This window comes from Polyodon spathula, chromosome 7 (genome assembly GCF_017654505.1).
Source record: "Polyodon spathula isolate WHYD16114869_AA chromosome 7, ASM1765450v1, whole genome shotgun sequence".
Classification (NCBI taxonomy): domain Eukaryota; kingdom Metazoa; phylum Chordata; class Actinopteri; order Acipenseriformes; family Polyodontidae; genus Polyodon; species Polyodon spathula.
Genome location: NC_054540.1, coordinates 45,699,099 through 45,720,086, shown reverse-complemented (window position 1 = coordinate 45,720,086; position 20,988 = coordinate 45,699,099). Strand labels below are relative to the sequence as shown.

At 38.3% G+C, this 20,988-nt stretch overlaps 1 protein-coding gene across 1 annotated transcript in view; it reads left to right on the top strand.

Moving 5' to 3' along the window:
• Positions 1–16,055: 16,055 nt before the first annotated feature.
• Positions 16,056–20,988, top strand: part of LOC121318661 (mastermind-like domain-containing protein 1) — an 88,715-nt gene continuing 83,782 nt past the window's right edge. Inside the window, exon 1 of the mRNA XM_041255577.1 lies at positions 16,056–16,311. Within this exon, the coding sequence (XP_041111511.1) occupies positions 16,267–16,311 (45 nt within the window). The 5' untranslated portion in view covers positions 16,056–16,266. The remainder of the gene's footprint in view (positions 16,312–20,988) is intronic.

Here is a 20,988-nt window from a genome sequence, read left to right as displayed (position 1 = left end):
GTAGTGAGACAGTGTTTCTTTTTCAATTCTAGTAATTGAAAGAAGCGCTTTGAATTTGTAGCTATCCATGGCAATATTACTATTGATTTAAAAGGGTCTATTTGAATGTTCCAAAGAGTCACTGATCTTAATAGTGACACCTAAAAACTGTATAAACCCAATTTCACTGTATTTTTATTTTAACACTAGCACCGCCATAGTCACTTTTTGAACGGCTTTTGCAATTCAAATTTATATATCTCCACGTATGTGAATATCTCGTGCATGTCCGTTCTTAAGTGTTACTAAATATTTGAATTAAATACCCATACAGTGTTTCGGCTGCAGAATCGTAAAAATGAAAAAGTTAGAAGCACTTGCTTTTTCAACCGCCAGACCCACAGTTTATGCGGCATATTGAAATCAATACAATATAGCTGACAATTTAGTCTGGGCTTTGTAATAAAATCAAAGTCATTGTGAAAGAACACATTATATACTCCTGTGGAGTCCTGAAACACTAATGAAAGGCATTCTACACTTCATATATTATTATTATTATTATTATTATTATTATTTATTATTATTATTATTATTATTATTATTGTTATATATTACTCAGCAGGTGCAGAGCATGTTGATGTGCACAGCACGCACAAAATAGTTACAATGTAGATCAACACATGTAAGGCCACGTGATAGCTAACACGTGCAAAGCTATGTGTTAGCTGCAATATAAAAGGGAAGGCACGTGTGCGCTTTTGGGGGTTCTTGGGGTTCTGTGTTCTGAGGGGAGGTTCTGTGTGTAATTGCCTGAATAATCGACATTTGATTTTGTACAGTCCTTCTTGTCTGGACTCACTTATTTCCGGACCCAAAATATATAACAAATTGATGATGAGGATGGGATGTTGCTAAAAAGGATTCAGCACAGGTAAAAATAAGAAAAGAGCAAAAGTATGGCTGCCATTGGAAGAGCAGAGGATTTCCAGCTCGAAGAAAATGAAGAAAGTTTCAAAGTGTACCTGCGTAGGCTTGAGCAGTACTTCTGTGCTAGTGAAATAGCAGATGAAGGTAAAAAGAAAGCAGTTTTTTTATGTGGTGGGTCGAAAGACACCAGGCGAGCTCACTGACATTATGTTTCCCCCCAAACCTAGCGAAAAGGGGTTTGATGTTTTAAAAACTATGCTGAAGGGTTTTGATATGCCAAAGAAGAACTTTATCGCCGAGCGACACCTTTTTCATACACAGAATCAATTGGAAGGAGAAACTGTAGCTGAGTTTCTGGCGCAGTTAAAGAAATCGGTAAATTGTCATTTTGGGACATTTCTGGAGGAAGCTCTATGAGGCTGGTTTGTGGACTGGATTGCTGAACTAACAGACAGGTTGCTGAATGCTGCTTCTGCTGCTATGAAGGACCTAACGATGGCTGCTGCTCAGAGATGGGCTCAGTGTACGAAAGCACGAAGAAAAGCGCAAAGCCGTTTTCTCAAAGGCCAACTGTGTCTACAAACGCTATCAAGGGAAAGATGACACTGATGGTGAAGAGGAGCCCTTGTTTTTGTTGTTCAGGAAAGAGCCATGCTCCATATTCCTGCTATTTTAAGGATTTACAGTGTTGGGGTTGCGGAAAAACGGGATACGCTCAGTGGGCTTGCCGTTCAACTGCACCGAAGAAGAAAGCAGAGACTGCTGGAGAACGTCGCAAGACATGGGACACTGGTGCGGCTCTCTACCTCGCAAATCAGCCAGTGGACACCCCAGAGTCCCCAGCATTAAGCACGGATTCTGAGAACAGTAACCATGAGTCTGACTGCGATGTTGAATTGTACACTGTAAATTCTAGCATTGTTTTTGAAAAACCGTACTATGTAAATGTAAAAGTTAATGATGTAGTTATGTGGATGGAAATAGACACAGGAGCTGCTGTAACTTTGATTTCAGAAAAAATGTACAAACAAAAGTTTTTTAAGGTTAAGCTCCAGTCGAATGATTGTGTGTTAAAGACATATACAAATTAAACTCTTGATGTGTTGGGTAAACTAAATGTAAGTGTAACATACCAAGAAGAAATCTTTGATTTGGCTTTTGTAGTTACTAATGGAAATGGCCGTGCATTGTTGGCCAGAGATTGGCTCAGAAAGCTGAAACTAGACTGGAGAAAGATACTTGGGAGTTACTGATGCAGTAGGAGCTCTGTGTAATAAGTACAAGTCTGTTTTCATCCCCGAAATTGGTTGTGTGACCGGAGTTCAGGCTAGTCTGAGGGAGGCTAAAGACCCCATACCAAAATTCTGTAAAGCAAGACCGGTACCTTATCCTTTGAAACCAGCTGTAGAAAGCCAATTAAAAGAGCTGGAAAAACAGCGTATAATTTCAAAGGTTGACTTTAGTGAATGGACTGCTCCTTTAGTGTGTGCCAAAACAGGATGGTGATTACAAGGTTACCATAAATCCGTGGTTAGAGGTGGACCAATACCCAATTCCGAGAACCAGAGATCTGTTTGCAAAATTGGCAGGGGGAACTAAATTCTCAAAGTTAGACCTCTCCCAAGCTTACCAGCAGGTGGAGCTGAACGAAAACTCAAAGAAATACTTAACAATAAACACTGGGATTGTTTATGTATAACCAACTACCGTATGGAGTAGCTGGCACCCCCGCTGTTTTTCAGCGAATTATGGACCAGATCTGGCAGGGTCAGGAAGGGGTCATCTGTTATTTGGACGACATATTGATAATGGGAAAAAATGACAAGGAAAACCTGTTAAACCTGGAAATGGTGCTGTCTAGGTTAGAAAGTCATGGCATATGGCTTAAAGAAGCCAAATGTAGTTTCTTCCAGGATTCAATAAAATATCTTGGGCACGAAATAAATGCGCAGGGAATTAGTCCCATCACTAAGAAACTATTGTTGGAGCACCTGTTCCCAAGAATGTGCCAGTACTGAGATCTTTCCTGGGCCTTCTAAATTATTACGAGAAGTTTATTCCGAATTTGTCCACATTGATTAGCCCCATGACTGTGCAACTGTGTAAAAATGTAAAATGGAAATGGTCTGAGGGTTATGATCAGACATTCTGTGAAGCTAAAACCAAACTAACTTCTTCTAAAGTGTTAGCGCATTATGACCCGACGCTGCCAGTAATGCTGGCGTGCGATGCATCTCCTGTAGGAATTGTTATTGTTATTGCAGTTATTTCACACATGTGTGGGGGTGGCTCAGAGCGCCCCATAGCTTTTTCCTCACATACACTCACTAAAACAGAGAGAAATTACTCACAAATTGAGAAAGAGGCATTGGGTATAATTTTTGGAATTATGCAATTTAAAGAATATTTGTGGGGAAGAAAGTTTACTCTTGTGATGGACCATAAGCCTTTAGTTACGATTCTAGGTCCGAAAACAGGAGTACTGTCATTGGCGGCTGCCCGTATGCAAAGGTGGGCATTGATGCTATCTGCCTATCAATATGACATCTGGTTCAAATATTCTGAAGACAATGCTTATGCAGACGCATTGTCCAAGTTGCCATTAGATGTAGAAAACCCTCCACAGCCAAATCCAATATCTTGAGTCTCGTTCGCAGATGAGCTGCCAATTACAGCTAAAGAGATAGCAGCAGAGATGGGTAAAAAGCATGTGTTGAGTAAAGTGAGGTACTATACACTCACAGGCTGGCCAAATACTATAGATGAAGATGGTCTTACGCCTTATGTAAATTGGAAAAAAGAGCTAACTGTAGAGAACAGCTGAGTTTTGTGGGGTTTTCGAGTGGTAATTCCGGAAATTTTGCAATCAAGATTGTTAATAGAATTACATGAACAACACCAATGCATTTTAAAAATGAAAATGTTATCTCGCAGTTTGTTGTGGTGGCCAAGCTTAGATGCTGCTATAGAAACCGAATGTAAGACATGTGAAATGTACATGGGTAGCAGGAACTTACCGGCTGTATCGCCTTGCCACCCATGAAAGTGGACTAGTAGACAGTGGCAAAGGATACATATTGATTATGCAGAGAAAGACAAACATACTTTTCTGGTGGTTATCGATGCGTATTCTAGATGGCCTGAAGTAGTGCTTGTACCAGATGTCACTTCAGCAAAAACAATTGAGGTATTAAGGGTGTTATGTGCTGCCTATGGGTTGCCGGAGGAGATCATCCATGACAATGGGCCTCGGTTTACTTCCGAGGAGTTTCAGCAATTCCTCAGGCTAAATGGTATTAGACATACTCGATCGGCTCCGTACCATCCAGCTTCCAACGATGCTGCGGAACGACTGGTGCAGACATTTAAAAGCGCTTTTGAGAAAAGTAACAAACCCGGCTTGTCAGTACAGCATTGAGTTGCAAATTTTTTGTTAGCTTACAGATCGACTCCACAGTCGACAACAATGAAAACTCCAGCAGAGCTGTTTTTAAAGAGACAGCTTTGCACGCGTTTCTCATTGCTGAGACCAGACACACCACAACACATGCAGCTTCAACAACAAAAACGAATGCAGTGGAGGAATGCAAACTCTAGATCTACACTCAGGTCTCTGCTTCCCGAACAACGTGTACTGGTAAAAGATAACAGGGAAACAAATGGCAAAACTGGATAATTAAGAAGATACTGGCTCCAGTAACGTACATGGTTTTGGTAGCAGGTAAACTGGTAAAGAGACACATTAATCAAATGTGGGCTGTGATAGAGAATGATGTATCCGACATTGAAACAAATGAAAGAAATATTGCGTGGTATGATGATGATGATGTTTCTGTATCCACTAAGTCAATTGGATGTAACACTGAAAATGTTGGAAATGCTGAAAGTAGAGGTAACTCTGAAATGCCAAAGTCTGTAACTGTTTAAAATGGGGAAAATGTAAATACCAGGTCATGTACAACAAGTTCTGTTGTCACTCGTCCCAAACTTAACCCTAAGCCTCCAAAAGGATTGAATTTGTAATTAAAAAAAAAAAAAAAATTAAAAAAGAGGAAAAGAATGAATGGGGTTTTCTGTTAAGGGGGAAGAGATGTTATATATTACTGCAGGGGCAGAGCATGTTCATGTGCACAGCATGCCCAAAAAGGTTACAAGGTAGATGAGTACTTGTAAGACCGCGTGATAGCTAACACAGTTAAGGCCGAGTGTTAGCTGCAACATTAAAGGGAAGGCGCGTGTGCGCTTTTGGGAGTTCTTGGGGTTCTGTGTTCTGAGGGGGTGTTCTGTGTGTAACTGCCTGAATAAACAACATTTTATTTTGTAGTCCTCCTTGTCTGGGCTCACTTATTTCCATACCCAAAATATATAACAATTATTTATTATTATTATTATTATTATTATTATTATTATTTATTGTATTAGCAGTTGTCACAAAATATACACATTGAATGTTATGTCACAATATATCGATGTAATGAAGCTACAGAGCTTTTGGACAGGTCTACTGTCTCTGAATCGAGCGTTCAAACTTTGACAAGGGGACGTGAGGTCCATGTGAGGAGTCCGTCTTGCATGACATGGTGGGACTCACACATGAGTGTATGTGTATATGTATATACATATATATATATATATATATATATATATATATATATATATAATATATATATATATATATATATATATATATATATAATATATATATATATATATATATTCTTTTTTATTCTAATCTCTCTGCACAAATCAGTGACCATCGGGACTGATGCTAAATGAAAGCCAGAGACTTCATTTTGCAGCTATCCCTGGAACTAGGGCAGAAACATTTTGATAAGAGAAATGAAAAGCCAGCTGGCAAATGCCCCTCATCCTTCAACCAGCGCTGCACACACTGGCACACGGACTAAAAGACAATGCCAGGTTGCTAAATGCAATAAAAACAGAACTTCTGATCTGCGCCCATTGTGAAAAGGCAGTCTGTGGCAAATACACTGGTACAGTTGAAAAGTGTGTTTTCTGCGTAGATTGTACTAAGAAAGCTGTAATAGAACTCTGAATAGACAGACAGAGCCTTTGAACCTATTTCACTCAAAGCGCTTTCACGTTACATAAGTTATGGTATATTTTGTTTCATGCTATTTTTATAACTAGTTATTTATGTTTTATAATGTTGAATGTGCATACAGCTTTCTACACCTCTTTACACGGAAGTTTATTGCATAAAGTTTATTTTACTACAGATGTAGTATGTATTTATATGTGCTCGTTTTGGAAAAAATAAGAAAAAAGTTAAATTGTCAATTTAAACATGGTGTTTCTGCTCTGAAAAAATGATGTATAATGTTCATAAATAAAAATATTAAGTTGTGTCCAATTGTTTGTTTTTCATTTTCATATCGAGCCGTTTTAAAATGGAGGCTCACATTGTGCGGGTGTGGCTGTTGTGTGTAGTCCGAAATCTCGGCGGTTCTAGTGTTAAGATGTAACGTGAATAAGCGGGTCTATAAATCATGTACCTCTCTATGCACCTTTCTGTGTATCTACGGTGGCTCTCAAAAGTATTCACCCCCTTTGGACTTTTCCACATTTTATTGTGTTACAACGTGGAATCAAAATGGATTTAAATTAGGAGTTTTTGCCACTGATCAACACAAAAAAAGTCCATAATGTCAAAGTGAAAAATAAAATCTACAAATTGTTCTAAATTAACTACAAATACAAAACATAAAATAATTGATTGCATAAGTATTCACTCCCTTGAGTCAATATTTGGTAGAGGCACCTTTAGCAGCAATTACAGCCATGAGTCTATTTGGATAAGTCTCTACCAGCTTTGCACATCTGGACACTGCAATTTTGGCCCATTCTTCTTTGCAAAATTGCTCAAGCTCCGTCAAGTTGGATGGGGACCTTTGGTGAACAGCAATTTTCAACTCTTTCCACATATTCTCAATTGGATTGAGGTCCAGGCTTTGACTGGGCCACTCCAAGACATTGACCTTTTTGTTTTTAAGCCACTCCAGTGTGGCTTTGGCTGTATTTTTGGGGCCATTGTCCTGTTGGAAGATTAATCTTCTCCCAAGTCCCAGGTCTCTTGCAGACTTCAGCAGGTTTTCCTCCAGGTATTCTTTGTACTTTGCTGCATCCATTTTGCCCTCTATCTTCACAATCTTTCCAAGCCCCGACGCAGAGAAGCATCCCCATAGCATGATGCTGCCACCACCATACTTCACGGTAGGGATTGTGTTCTCAGAATGATGTTCGGTATTAGGCTTGCGCCAAACATAGTGCTTAGCGTTGAGGCCAAAATGCTCTCTTTTGGTCTCATCAGACCATAGAATCTTCTTCCACTTGGTCTCAGAGTCTCCCACATGTCTTCTGGCAAACCATAGCAGAGATTTAATGTGAGTTATTTTCAACAAATGCTTTCTTTTTGCCACTCTCCCATAAAGGCCAGTTTTGTGAAGCACCCGGGCTATTGTTGCCGTATGCACAGTGTCTCCCAGAACAGTCGTGGAAGACTGTAACTCATTTAGAGTTGCCATAGTCCTCTTGGTGGCCTCCCTGACTAGTGCCCTTCTCGCCCGGATACTCAGTTTTTGAGGACAGCCTGTTCTAGATAGATTCACAGTTGTGCCATATTCTCTCCATTTCTTAATAATAGATTTTATTGTGCTCCGGGGGATATTCAATGCCTTGGAAATGTTCTTATATCCTACCCCTGATTGGTGCTTTTGAAGAACCTTATTCCGGATTTGCTTTGAATGTTCCTTCGTCTTCATGATGTAATTTTTGTTAGGAAATATACTAACCAACTGTGGGACCTCCCAGAGACAGGTGTATTTAACTTGAAATCATGTGAAACACCTTAATTGCACACAGGTGGACTCTATTCAACTAATTATGTGACTTCTAAAGACAATTGGTTGCACCAGAGCTTATTTAGGTGTGTCATAGCAAAGGGGGTGAATACTTATGCAATCAATTATTTTCTGTTTTATATTTGTAATTCATTTAGAACAATTTGTAGATTTTATTTTTCCCTTTGACATTACTGACTTTTTTGTGTTGATCAGTGGCAAAAACTCCTAATTAAATCCATTTTGATTCCATGTTGTAACACAATAAAATGTGGAAAAGTCCAAGGGGGTGAATACTTTTGAGTGCCACTGTATATCTATATAGCTACTGTATGTGACAGATCTAATGATTCTTGGTGTTAGATCTCCCTCCCGACCTGTGAGGGTGCTGTGTAAAGGGAACAGAGTACCCTGGACTAAATGGCATGACAGTTTACTACTATGGGTAGGTGGAAGTCATTAACATTAATGTGTTCGTAACCAAGGGGTCATGAGGGAGGGTATAAATAGGGGTCGTAGTGAAAATAATCTGTTCCTTTGTAAATGGTTAGAAACAACCTAAAAGGAGACTCTCTGTTAACAAGAAATGTGAGTGTTGTGTTTTGTTAGTTTGTCTAGTTAACTGTTTGTTTGTTTGCTTTTCTAAGACTACTAACACCTATCCGGAGCTGTTGTTGCAGGCCAGCATTAAACCTGGACACCTTCACTTCCCTTTCACAGAGAAAATGGTCTTTTTGCCACAAGCACTAATTCACTCACTGTACGAACTGTATGTGTTTTTTGTTGTGTGTCGGTGTAAATGGGATTTTTCTGGTTACAGGTCAAACCCGGGGATTACAAATAAAGTGACAAACGCCGCTGTATCATTTTACAACATTTATTATTTACAGTTGTTTGCCGTAAGGCTCTGGACATTGTTCAACAATAAACACCCTTGCATCTGTAAAACATTGTCTGTCTGTTCCTTCCACTCTGCTGCATTGCCTACACCTGCACTCACTCGAGCACTTTGCCACAAGCTATCAGGCAATAGAATGAGTAGACAGGGGTAGACACAGTTTTTGTTCACAGAAACAGGTTTCCTTGTTTATTGGTTGTAGAATAATAATTGACAAACCTTGCCTCAGGTCAGCAAAGCCTTGCATCTCCGTCTCTTTCTCTCGATCTGAATTGCTCCCTCTCTCTGCTGTCGTGCTCTCTCTCTCGCTCAAGTGCACACTTAGTCCTCTCTCCTGCTACTCTCTCTGTCTTTCTTTACTTGCTATCACGCTCTTCCCCTTTCCCTCATTGCTCTCTCTCTTTCCTGCTCTCTTTCCCTCTTGCACTTTCCCTCTGTCATCTACCTTTCTCTCTTCCTATATCTGTGCTCTCCCTCTGTCCTCTCTCTCTTTCTCTTACTCTATTTCTACCCTCTCTCTCTCACACTCTCTGCAGGAGTTCCTATGTCTCAGAGAAATGTTTGTCATACTGGTGTAAGGGTTACCTTCTCAAGAGAGGAAACACTACAGGCATTAAAAGTCAGACAGATCTGCAGCTTGAGGAGCCAAATGCATAATGTATGAATCAATGTGTGTATACCACATCATTCTGTAAATCTACACACAGAGAATAGAAAGGCCCTGCGGGATGTGTATCTGTGGACAGCGAGACCTATCCTCTGTTCAAGGCAATGGAAAAGCACATGCCATCTTTTCCAACGCAAAAAAGGTTTGAGAAAAGTAGACACCCTGAAAGATACACAGTAAGTGTCTCATAGAGCAAGCCACATTAACATGGGAAGAATGTATTGGCCTTATGAATGAACTGGATACAAGCTAAATGGAAAGAAGTGAAATCCCACAGATGACCATAGGGGGCACCACCAACACATAGAGAAATGATTTCACAGCAACAACTTACAAAGCACTATGATTGTCGATTCTTGGCATTCCTTCATTGTGGTCGAAGTTCCACTGGACCAGCACAGTGTTCGAGGGTCAGCACAGAGCCCACCAGCGGATTATCAGATCCTCCTATACCAGGAGTGGGTCACTGCAGTCTGCAGTGAAGTTCCACTCCAGATTTAATAGGGATAATTAAATGGTTAAGTTCTTGAGGACCTGGTCAGGGGATTAATAGTTCAGTTGAATAATTAAGAAGATTGTTGGAACAGAGACCTGGCTTGGGTTTGCCAATGCTGCCCATCTCATGGTTTATACCATCCTGGGCATGTGATGTGTTGGTGGCACCACCTTGGCCACGCGTGTCAAACCTAGTTTTTTTTTATTTTTTATACCTGATAAATCAAACAGGTAAATCACAAGCATGCCTGTGCAAATGGTTCAATAATTATATATTGTTTTACATAATGGCTACAGTGTTTTCTGTTGTGCTGTATACCTCCCTTTAAAATATTTAAGAAAAATTATTAAATAAATTGAAACATTGGAAACATTTGTTCCTAAATTACAGCTTTTTTTGTTACTATGTCTAAATATTCTACCAGTTATGGATGATAGAAAACTTGCAGAAGCAGTCAAATTAGCTTTCTGTGTTGTTTTACTTTTCAATAGTTTTTCATCCCTTTTGCAAAGTTGGAGCAGTTTAACCTATATTACCTTTCGCCTATATAATATACTCTTTATTTATTTACATCTACATGTTCTTATTGTGTAATTTATCACCTATTTTATACCCTTTAATGCCACATTGCTGTATTAGTGAAGATTATTATTTGCCAGGCTTGCCAAAGTTATTTTTCAACTGGAAGGGGAGTTGAAAAGTGACCCAAGGCATGTGCAGCTATAATTTCTGTCCCCTCTGAAATACATTTTTAAATAGAGATTTTCCATCACAGCTGCCATGGTTGCAGCAAGGACAGGTATTACAGATTAACACCTCTAGTGGTCATTATATTAGTTAACAAGCCTTGTAAACACTGATTTAAGCAGAAACAACGAGCGAGCACGACATAGAACACAAATATTAAAAAAGAACATCAGTGGTATGAAGCATTTCTCACGTCTATGAGAGAGAAAACTGTTTGAGATGAAGCATAACTATCACAGTCCTAACCAGCCTGAGCCTCAGAGACCTGAACCACATCACTGCTGACTTCATCCACTTTAAGAGCCGGGGGAGTTTGCCATTAACAAGCTGATCATCATTTTTCTTTCCGTGTGTAAACATTTGTGATGCTAACTGCACTACAGTAAGACAAGGCTTTGATGCTTAGCATTGCAGCTGGTCATTCATTAGTATAACAATAAACATGCTGAGTAAATGACAGAACAATTTGAGCAAAGTACTTGGTTAAGGCCCTCCAAAGCCTACTCATGTTGTTGTAGCACAAATCAGATGGTATATCTGTTTGCTTTATCATTTGCAGCTGGAAAACTGAAGCAGAGTTAATGCAGACTGGGTGTGGCTCCTTCTACCCAACTCAGATCTCAGCTCAATATGTCAGCATCCTTGAAACAGGGGTTATTATGTTTCCATCTGCAACTGGGATTGACTTCAGACTTTCCACCAGCAGCAAATCGAGATCAAATCAATTTCAAATTGGACTCCCTGTCCCAGTTAGGATTGTGGACAGGGAGAAGTCTATCTCACCAGCTTGCATTCGTGGTGGAAATTACCTCCAGAGCGCCCAATGTGAAGGATGCGAGAAGCAGGTTTTAAACCCACAAATGAAAAAAGATATCTAGGCAGAATATAAGGGCTGGGAATATAAAATGCTGTCAAAGGCAAATTTGTCGATTACTTTATGAATATAATTTAAACAAAGCAGGTTATTTCTTGTAGATTGTAGAATGCAGAAGGAAACGGCAGCAGGCTGCCCCAGTCTGATACTATAACAAGATGAGTTTGCAAGCAGTAACCTATCGCTACCACACGGTTGAAATCCAGTTTTGTTGTATGTATCGTTGTATTTGACAAATTATTTGTAAATGAAAATACAAGTCCAGGGTGTCTTTGTAAATGCCAGTGATGTCGTTACAGATTCTGACTGTCAGTGATCAGCGATAAAGTTTTAGGCTATGTAACCCCTCCTGCAGAGGGGCTCGGCTCTTTTGCATAGTGATTAAGATGCTCACTTGCCCTGTGCGTGGTTGGCGTGCTGCCTTCGCCTAGATATGTTTAGATAACACATTAATCAGTGTAGTGGTAGGACAAAATGTTATCAATTTTCTAATAAGCCGGAACGACAGCCAAGACAGAAGATCACATAGTTATTAAAGGGTGCTCAGTTGGCAGATCCTTCCGTTTCCCAAGGTAAAGCTTTGAGAATCAAGTTGACAGATGTCATCATGGATGTCACATATTCAATAGCCTGACAGACTTTGATAGAGTAAACACTGCCACTCTGGTCACCCATGTTGACAGTGTTAAGGCGTGTATTTCTAACTTTTTGTCACAAACACCTGTATAGACCAATATTCAGTTGTACAATAGTCAATTTTATTCATGTAAATGATTTAGATGCTGTTACAGTTAAGTGTTAGGACCCTGTTTTCAATTTACTCTATTTACATAATTGAAAGCGTATTCAAAGCCCTTGCTAACCTCTTGCTTCATTAACTAACCCGGTGCTTCATTAACATGCACACGTTAAGTTACGACAATAGAAGCAGCAGTTGCATTTTTAATGGATAATTACCATTTTAAAGTGTTTAATTAATGTCCTGATATTAAGAGCGGAGGGGATTTGCTGTCAGCGGTAAGCTAATATTTAGTCATGTTTAATTAGTTAACCGTATATTACCAAATTCAACCATGAAATCGTTTCCTGTGTCGCACCTCCGTTTCTTTTGCTTTAACTGGGTTACATGACCTAAAATCACCTAAAAGTAATACGAAACACCAGCAAGAAACGTGCTTTTGTTTTTTGTATCTTCGGCGGGGCACTTATTGAGCAATGTTCTGAGCTGGGCTACAAATACCCTACCGTCTGGGCTACTGAGTCGCTGAGCACACTAATCTGTTCCAACAAGCACAGCAGGGGAGATCGGGGCTGGTTGTCACACTTTTTACTCTTTATTATTTTCCTCAATCTGGTGACATGCTGCAAGGTTCTGTTACTCGTTATATTGAACACTAACTCTTCGCGTACAAATTGATGTTTTTTTATTTCAGCATAACTTTATTCCAAATAGGATATTTAGATGGTTGAAAATGCGCCGGTCACCTGTGACAACCTGCCCCGTACTGGGATTGGTTGTCACAGCGTATGTTCTTGCTTTTACAGTAGACAATATATATATATATATATATATATATATATATATATATATATATATATATATATATATATATATTATATATAACATAAAGTTTCTACTGTGCACAATGACAGAAAAGGTTGTATTTTTACTTTTTATGTAAACATAAAAAATCCAGACCAATATATATTCGAAATGTTGACCCATGTTACAAAATAATACCACAGCCTCCACAGAGCCAGAGGACAAACAGTAACTAATTTAAATAAGCGTTATATGGTGACATATCCCACAGTTTGGTGTAAACAAGTAGAAAGAAAAAAATATAAGACTTCTTCCTATAGGATTTACATGTGACAACCAACCTCCAAAACTATGTGACAACCTGCTCCAATCAGACTTTACATGATAATTTAATTCTCCCAGGACTACTGGGAGAACCTACTGGTTTTGTTTTTACACCAAAAGATCTGGTTCTATTTAACATGGCCACCAGTTCAAACAAACTCCAATACTACTAAGAGTTATAACATAAATAACAAGATATGCATTTTTTACTGTGGGTATGAAAAAAAAAGAAACATGTGCTAACCTTTGTGTTAAATGGAATTGACCTCACATTACAAGAAGGGTGACTTCCAGACAATAGAACAGACATTTCAGTGTTAATATCACCTGCCTGCGCCACCAAGCTTCATAGCTATGAGCACTGTAACAACCAACCCCGGTCTCCCTTATTAATATACCTTACTTGTTAGCTACCGGTGTAGTGTTAGAGAGTGGTACATCGTCACAATGTAATACACATACCAAAACTTGACCGGTGTAATGTTATAAAGTGGTACGTTGTCACACTGAAAGTGGTACGCGGTGAGATTTTGGTACAGGTGCAATCAATTGCGATTTGATGGGTTTTCTTATTGTCAAACAGAGGTACATTTACTATTAATTATAATTTTTTTTTTTTTGCAAACCATTAATTGCATATTTTTTTGCAAACTTAAACTGGAAACAGACAATCAATTTCTCTAAAAAGAAAAAAAAAACACCAGGATGAACAAAACAAAATGAGAAGTCCACTGCAAAGTTGCATAAGTAAAAAAAAAAAAAATGTACAAGATCCAATGTATTGCATATGATAAATATTTGCATACTATATTCTTAACACTAGAAGGACAGCGTTTATAGGCATACGTAGAACAACCATGACCTAAATTGACCAGCGTATTAAAAACAACATAATTATAATGAAAGGACAAACAATTGAATATAAGTCGGTTTTATTCAGGAATGTCATATAAAACATCTACAGAACCAAAACATTGTAAATAAACAGACACTTGAACAGAAATGTGTTTATATACAGCCATATTACATAATGGGCATCCTCAAAAAATGTACAAAATTAAATAAACAAATATTTGAAAATAAATGTGTGTACAGGTATATCCTATACATACAAAACTGTACAACTGAAATAATGTAAATGAGTATCCTTTTTTAAATACAGAGGTTTATATTGCTTGCATAGCAACACATATATAAGCAACTGAAGCTATGCATTTATATACAAACATTTCATGATTCCATGTTGTAACACAATAAAATGTGGACAAAGGGGGTGAATACTTTTGAGAGCCACTGTATCGGTCAATTTGACCGTGCCTGGTCAGAATAGGTATGACAGTATTTTATCTTGTTAATTTTTGCAGCTAAGCCATTCTTCCTTTCTCAGGGGAATTAGTACATATGTCAGGAAAGCAAAACCCCTTATCTTAAACACACACACAGCAATTTAAATTTAAATTCCAAAAATGGTCAAAATGATCACCTTAGTCGTTCTAGTGTTAATGGTGGAAAAATATGATAAACTCAATAAAAAAAATACCGAAAACAGCAAAATGTACCAGATCTGAATGGGCGCTTCCTTGCTTTGTAAGTCTAAGAAGTTATTTAGGCAGGCGCGACCAAGCCAGTAATCTTTATTTGTATTTAAATGATTAAACAGTTTAATAAACTGTAAGAAACATGCTTGGTTTTAATTATCGCACCGTCTAGGACAATTTCTTGTAACGTTTTGTTTTTGGACTTACCCCCTTATTTTAAAGTTACTCATACGTAAACAGCAACTCCACTATGTGTACCGTTTTAACTGGAGCTGTAGTTATTCCCTTGAGTGGGTGGGGTGTCCCCCCTCAAACCTTAAAATACAGCACGGGCACATAGGCGAACAAACTCAACTAAAGCTACAGCACAAAAAAAGCATTCTGTATTATACAACATCGACGAGGCTTTTAAAGTAGATTAATCCGGGTAGACCTAAATGGATGCTGATATAAAACAAGACTGCTAATGATTGTGAAGGCTGAAGCCCAGAACAAGTCTGGCTAAACAAAATAAGACCGACTCAAACCTATTGGTAAAAATATCCCTTACAGTAGCTAACGGGAATTGAATATATCGTGATATAGCAGCCTACTGAATATGCCTTTTTAGAAAATTCCGTGTGGTTTTAAAACAAATGTCTAATATTCTCTGTACAGTAATTCGATTACATTTACCGTAAATATGTTATTAATTCGCTATTGTTATAACAAATCCACATACGTATATAGGAGGCAGTTTCATGTGTGTACGGTACATGCCATTGTAAATCATATATATATATATATAAATAATATATATATATATATATATATATATATATATATATATATATATATATATATATAGTGCAACACGTTATATTTAAAATAAAAATTGTATTGTTCATAATGGGGGTACATGCATTCTAAAGAGAAGCTGTCAACGGTAATCAGCTACCGTGTGAGGTGTGTTTTCTGTTTACTCAAACAAAGTTTCCTAGTTATCGCCTATTCCAGTAATATTCAAAGATTCGCTTCAGTTCGTAGAAACTTGCTCAGACTGAAGAGCAGCGAGAAGCGTAATTCCCCTTTAAGACTGTGCTTTACACCAGTGGAAGAGGGAGCCGCGTCTCCTCCCCCGCCTGACAGCGTTTACTGAGGTCCTATCAGCACAGTAACTCCGCCTCCGCGCAAGGAAGCCAGAGGCAGCTGCTAATGTAGCCAGCAGATTGAGACAGACACAGAATCGTTAAGCAAAACTAGGATGAACTTGTCTGAAACCTAAAAAAAAAAAAAAAAAAAAACCAATCTTTTTTCTTTGTTTTTGTTTCCACGTGCGTCTGTCATTCAATGTTATATATATGACAGTGTTTTTCATCATCAAAACAAAAGTGGATTAAAAACTGAAGGGTGGTTTACCATTCTCTCAAAATGCTGCTGGTTTCCCAGCGGGTAGATGCACCTCGTATGGAGCCAGTAAGTTAATGGGTTTTAATTGTTGCTAACAGTTTACAGCGGTTTTCGTTTTCTTCCATCCAGCCTTGTTGCAGTGTATTATGCCTATGATTTGTTTTACGCGCAGAAAGGTGTTTGGCTAAAGCGCTTCACAATAGTGGCATGCCGTTTCCAATACGACATTTAAACTTTTAAGTGCAAGCGTTGTGTTTGAGGTAATGTGCCTGGTCGCCTTACTATAGCTGGACGGATCGTGTCTATCGTGGCACAGGGAGAAGATAGCAGATTAAACCTGATCGCGTAAGACCCGAACTGCAAGTACAGTACAAATTACTGATTAACCTTCCTTCCGTATCAAAAAGGAAGTTTTTTTCAGTTCCTGAAACCTCAAATCGGGGGGTTTCTTTGTTTTAAGACAGCCCTGCAGGGAACGGCATGTGATAGCTGTGTGATATATTTTTGATACATACAACTTTAAGCTTCTGTGCAGTCAGTTACAATGTAAATATCAGGCTGCGCCGATTTCATTTGTTGCTGTGTGTTTATTATTATTTGTATACAGACTGTCGTTAAATCGCCAGTGTCAGAAGATTCCACATGATTTCTTTGAGTAACGGAAGGGTGTGCGGTTGATAGAAGTGTTCCATTTGAAAACGAAGTGAGTGGGTTAATGCGAACCTTACACTAGTGAGTGGAATTTCAAATGAGATATTAGGAAAATAAATTGTAAACCCCACAGGCTCTTGCAATGACAAATAAAAGGTGTCACAACAAATCGGTTGGCTTTAATTTCGTGTGTGATTTGAATGGACACGGTTGCTGGACCCTGGGGATTGGGGGGGGGGGGGGGGGGGGGGGGGGGGGCAGTGTGTAATTAAACAATTTGTGGATTCACATAGATGCTTGTTGAAATCACTTTGACACTAGTAAGTGGACGCAGGCTGATTTATCCTGGATTACTGCTGACTGTCAAAGAGGCTAATAGGATTATATAGATCTGGCAACAAAACTCATTGTCTTAAAGCGGCTCCATGCTTTTTGGAAACAGCAAGTTAAAAACGAGTTTGTTTTTTCTTATCCCGTTTTCACGGAACGATTTGAAGTACCACGCGTCAGTGTTTTTTTTTTAGTTTGAATCAATTTCTGCTTAATTGATAAGACAATATAAACACGTAGATGTTGGCGTGCAATGACTGCGTTCAACAAAAACAAATTAATAAAGAGGCAGGCATATTTGTGATTGTTTTGCTCAGACTCGAGGGGAGTGTGTATGCATGTCCTTTTCTCGTTCGGGGCTCGTTTCGGCGGCAGTGGAAGTTGTGTGTTAGGTAAACTTTGGGCAGCTAACTAACTACCTAGGAATGTGTCAGACGGACCAAGAATGCACACGTGACCCCTGCTTGTACGCAGCTAAAAGGTGTGTGTTTCTTTCTTTCTTCAAATAGTAGCTTGCTGGTCAATGCATGTGTTCACGCCTTATTTTCCCATGTGGACTGTCTGTGCCAGTTACAGTATGACATCACTTTAATCTTGCAGATACATTTATGCAACATGCATTGTATTGTTGTTTTTTAGCACATTAATTAAAGTGGTAGTGCCTTATGCACATTGCAATTTTTTATAATTAATTTTAGACTTTTGTTACCAGGCTCGCCGCCCCCGACTGGGTTTCAAAGAAGACACAAGCCCACCTTTGTTTTACACAAACAGCGGGGTGTCATCCATACACTTGTTAAAGTCGGCGCAGGGAAAATGCTACCTGATCGGCTGCCAGGAGATTCAAACGCCCTTAAGAACTGGATCTTTTGTTCTTCTTTTCTCCCCACAGCTGAAACAAGTGCTTTGTTTTTTAATATGGGAGTCGTTTTGTGCCAATAGGCAATTGGCATCAAGGCTATGAAAGGGAGGCGTGTTTAGAACGCATTAAGACCGGGTCTTCTAAATGGCTTTGGCTAAAGATAATTAACAACGTTTAGATGCCATGTTTGTTGATGAAGGAAGGGGTCGCTCTACAGGATGGGGGATGGGTCGGTTAAGTGAGAGATATATGCAAATACAGTAGTAATAATATAATCTTAAACACAAGGCAGCAAGCGTCGCCTCAGTAGGTTAAAAACAAAACACGTTTATATATATATATATATATATATATATATATATATATATATATATATATATATATATATATATATATATACATATATAATAGCGTGTATCTAAAATGAAGAGCTCGCTAAATACTTGCGCTCCAATGATGTTATTGTACTTCAGCAAATGCCTCGTTCAGTATATTCCAGAGCAAATTATGCAACTGCTGTAAAAGCAGCGCGAATTCAGAAATTTAGTTATATAAATTGTTCTATAACAGAAAATTAGATGGGGATTGTCAAAGCCACCTTTAGTATATACAGAAATGTAATACAGTAACTGACTTTTTCTGTTGTTTCCTGATCTGTAACAGCGCAAAAAGGCGTCAGTATAACCTCCCAGTGCTGCACTGTAAGGTGGTTGTACTGTGTTAGGAGCACGCCTGTTTAATAGTGGCAAGTCAGTCAACAGTACAGGGTGTGGAATGTTAAACGGACTCAGTCATTGTTATTTAGCAGGGGTGGAAATAAGACTCCTGTTTCATAGCAGTTTAAACCATTCCGTGTTTTTCCTGTGAGCTCAATTAGACTAATAATTCTCAAACACAAATAGATTTTTAGTCATGTATTGAATAGTTCTGCTCCTCGGCTTCAAACCGCAGTGCTGACCTGGATGAGCTTTCTGAAAAGGGGGTGGGGGACATTGGAAAGAACTTTGAAATAAATAAAGATCAACTAGTGCTGGGATTATTATTATTATTATTATTATTATTATTATTATTATTATTATTATTATTATTATTATTATTAATTATCCAATAAAAATAGGATAATATCAGAACAAACTCTGCTTGAAATGTATTCAGTGGCAAAACTGACCATGTTCCAGTTTATTCATATAACACACAAAGATACCATGCAAAGAAAACCAATGCATTAAAATAAATAACACACATTCCATTGTGCATCAATGTTTGGTTGGTTACCTGTTTATTTTACTTCTGAGGTTTCTTTTCGTGATATGGTACAAAGTAACGATTATTAAAACACTAAGAACCCATGATCAGTCAAATTTAATTTAATTCTTGGTGAGAAGTGGAATGACTCGGACTGCTCTGCAATCAGAGTTTTATTGCATTGGTGCATCTTAAATAAGAAATATTAAATTTTTTTTTAGTAAGTGGACAGTTTAAAGTGAAGACAAACCTCCACGGTTTGCTAATGAAGATGTCCTTGACGGATAACTTGTGAACTGGATATTGAAGTTGGTGTGTAACTCTGTCAGACTTCATCATTAATAATGGGATCTGACAGTGCTGGGTTTAATAGAGGTTCCTTTAACCTCATTTAGGATCTCCCAAGCTGACTTGGTTTGTCTAATGATCCCTGCTACACTGAGTAGGGTAATTGTGTGGTATGTCTCTTTGCTGAACCTGTTCAGAGCGATCATGAGCCTACAAAGTGATCAACCTTTAAAAAGCTTGAAGTCCACTAGGCAGAAATGATATAAATTGACCTATACAGTAATGTAATATCCTATTTCACGGGACTGCGTGCCTGTCATTGCACCACATGAAGTATCAGACAGAACTGGCCTGCCCTTGTCCTGAAGTTATCTTAAGAGATTGTGAGTATTATGGAAACTCTCTGTATTGCAAGTCACTTACATGAGTGACAATTTGAGGATTGCATCTCAGGGTTCTTGCTGGCCTTAAAAACATCACAGGCCCTTTTAGTGCTCAATATATTGTTTAAATCTTAGATTCGAGTAGGTGTGAAATAATACACTGTCTACTGTTTTGTGTCACTGCCTTTTAAGATGCATATTTCAAAACGATTGTCATGTTTCAAAACGATTAGCTGGAGACAGAGAATAGCGCTGTCCAGTCCTGGTATTTAAAGATGGTGTGTTTGTTTTAATGTGTTTCCATCTCCCGAATTTTGCCATACAGTATACAGATGGATGCTGAGAACTCACAAAGGGTGAAGTAATTGTTTGTGAAGGAGTTGGGGAATATGAGTATTGACTTTGGAAGGCATTTGAAAAGGCATACCAGAGCAGTCTCTCAACAAAGGGAGAATGTGTTGAACAGTGTCACTAAATGTCTTCAGTAATAATAAAGACATAAGATTTCTTTTAAACAGGCAGTCAGTATTAAGTATCTGAACTTTAGAATTTCTCGTTTCCAAATACTTGTCCAACAATATATTGTGAGAACTGCTACATTTCCACTGCTCTTTTTATTTTGTGTTAAAGGAGTTTGGAGGAACAGTGTGTGTGTAATGTATGCATTTATTTATTTTTTCATTCATTTTTTTACACTGCCCTTTGCTTTGTGGTCATTGCACTGCAATCCTCTAAATGATCTTCATTCAATTATTGAAAATGTCGTACTAAAAGATCATTTGTAAATGCGATAGTCTTCAAAGCTTGTGTAAGAGTTTGAATTTACAGAAAAAAACTAAGAATTATATTACAACAGTTCAAAAAACCAAATGTACAGTACAGTTGTGAGAATCATGTAACACAGTAGTTCAGTCTACAAATAAAGGTGTTTTGATAAGACCTGACAGTGACAGTGTTATTTGCAAGATTTAAAAAGAGACAGAA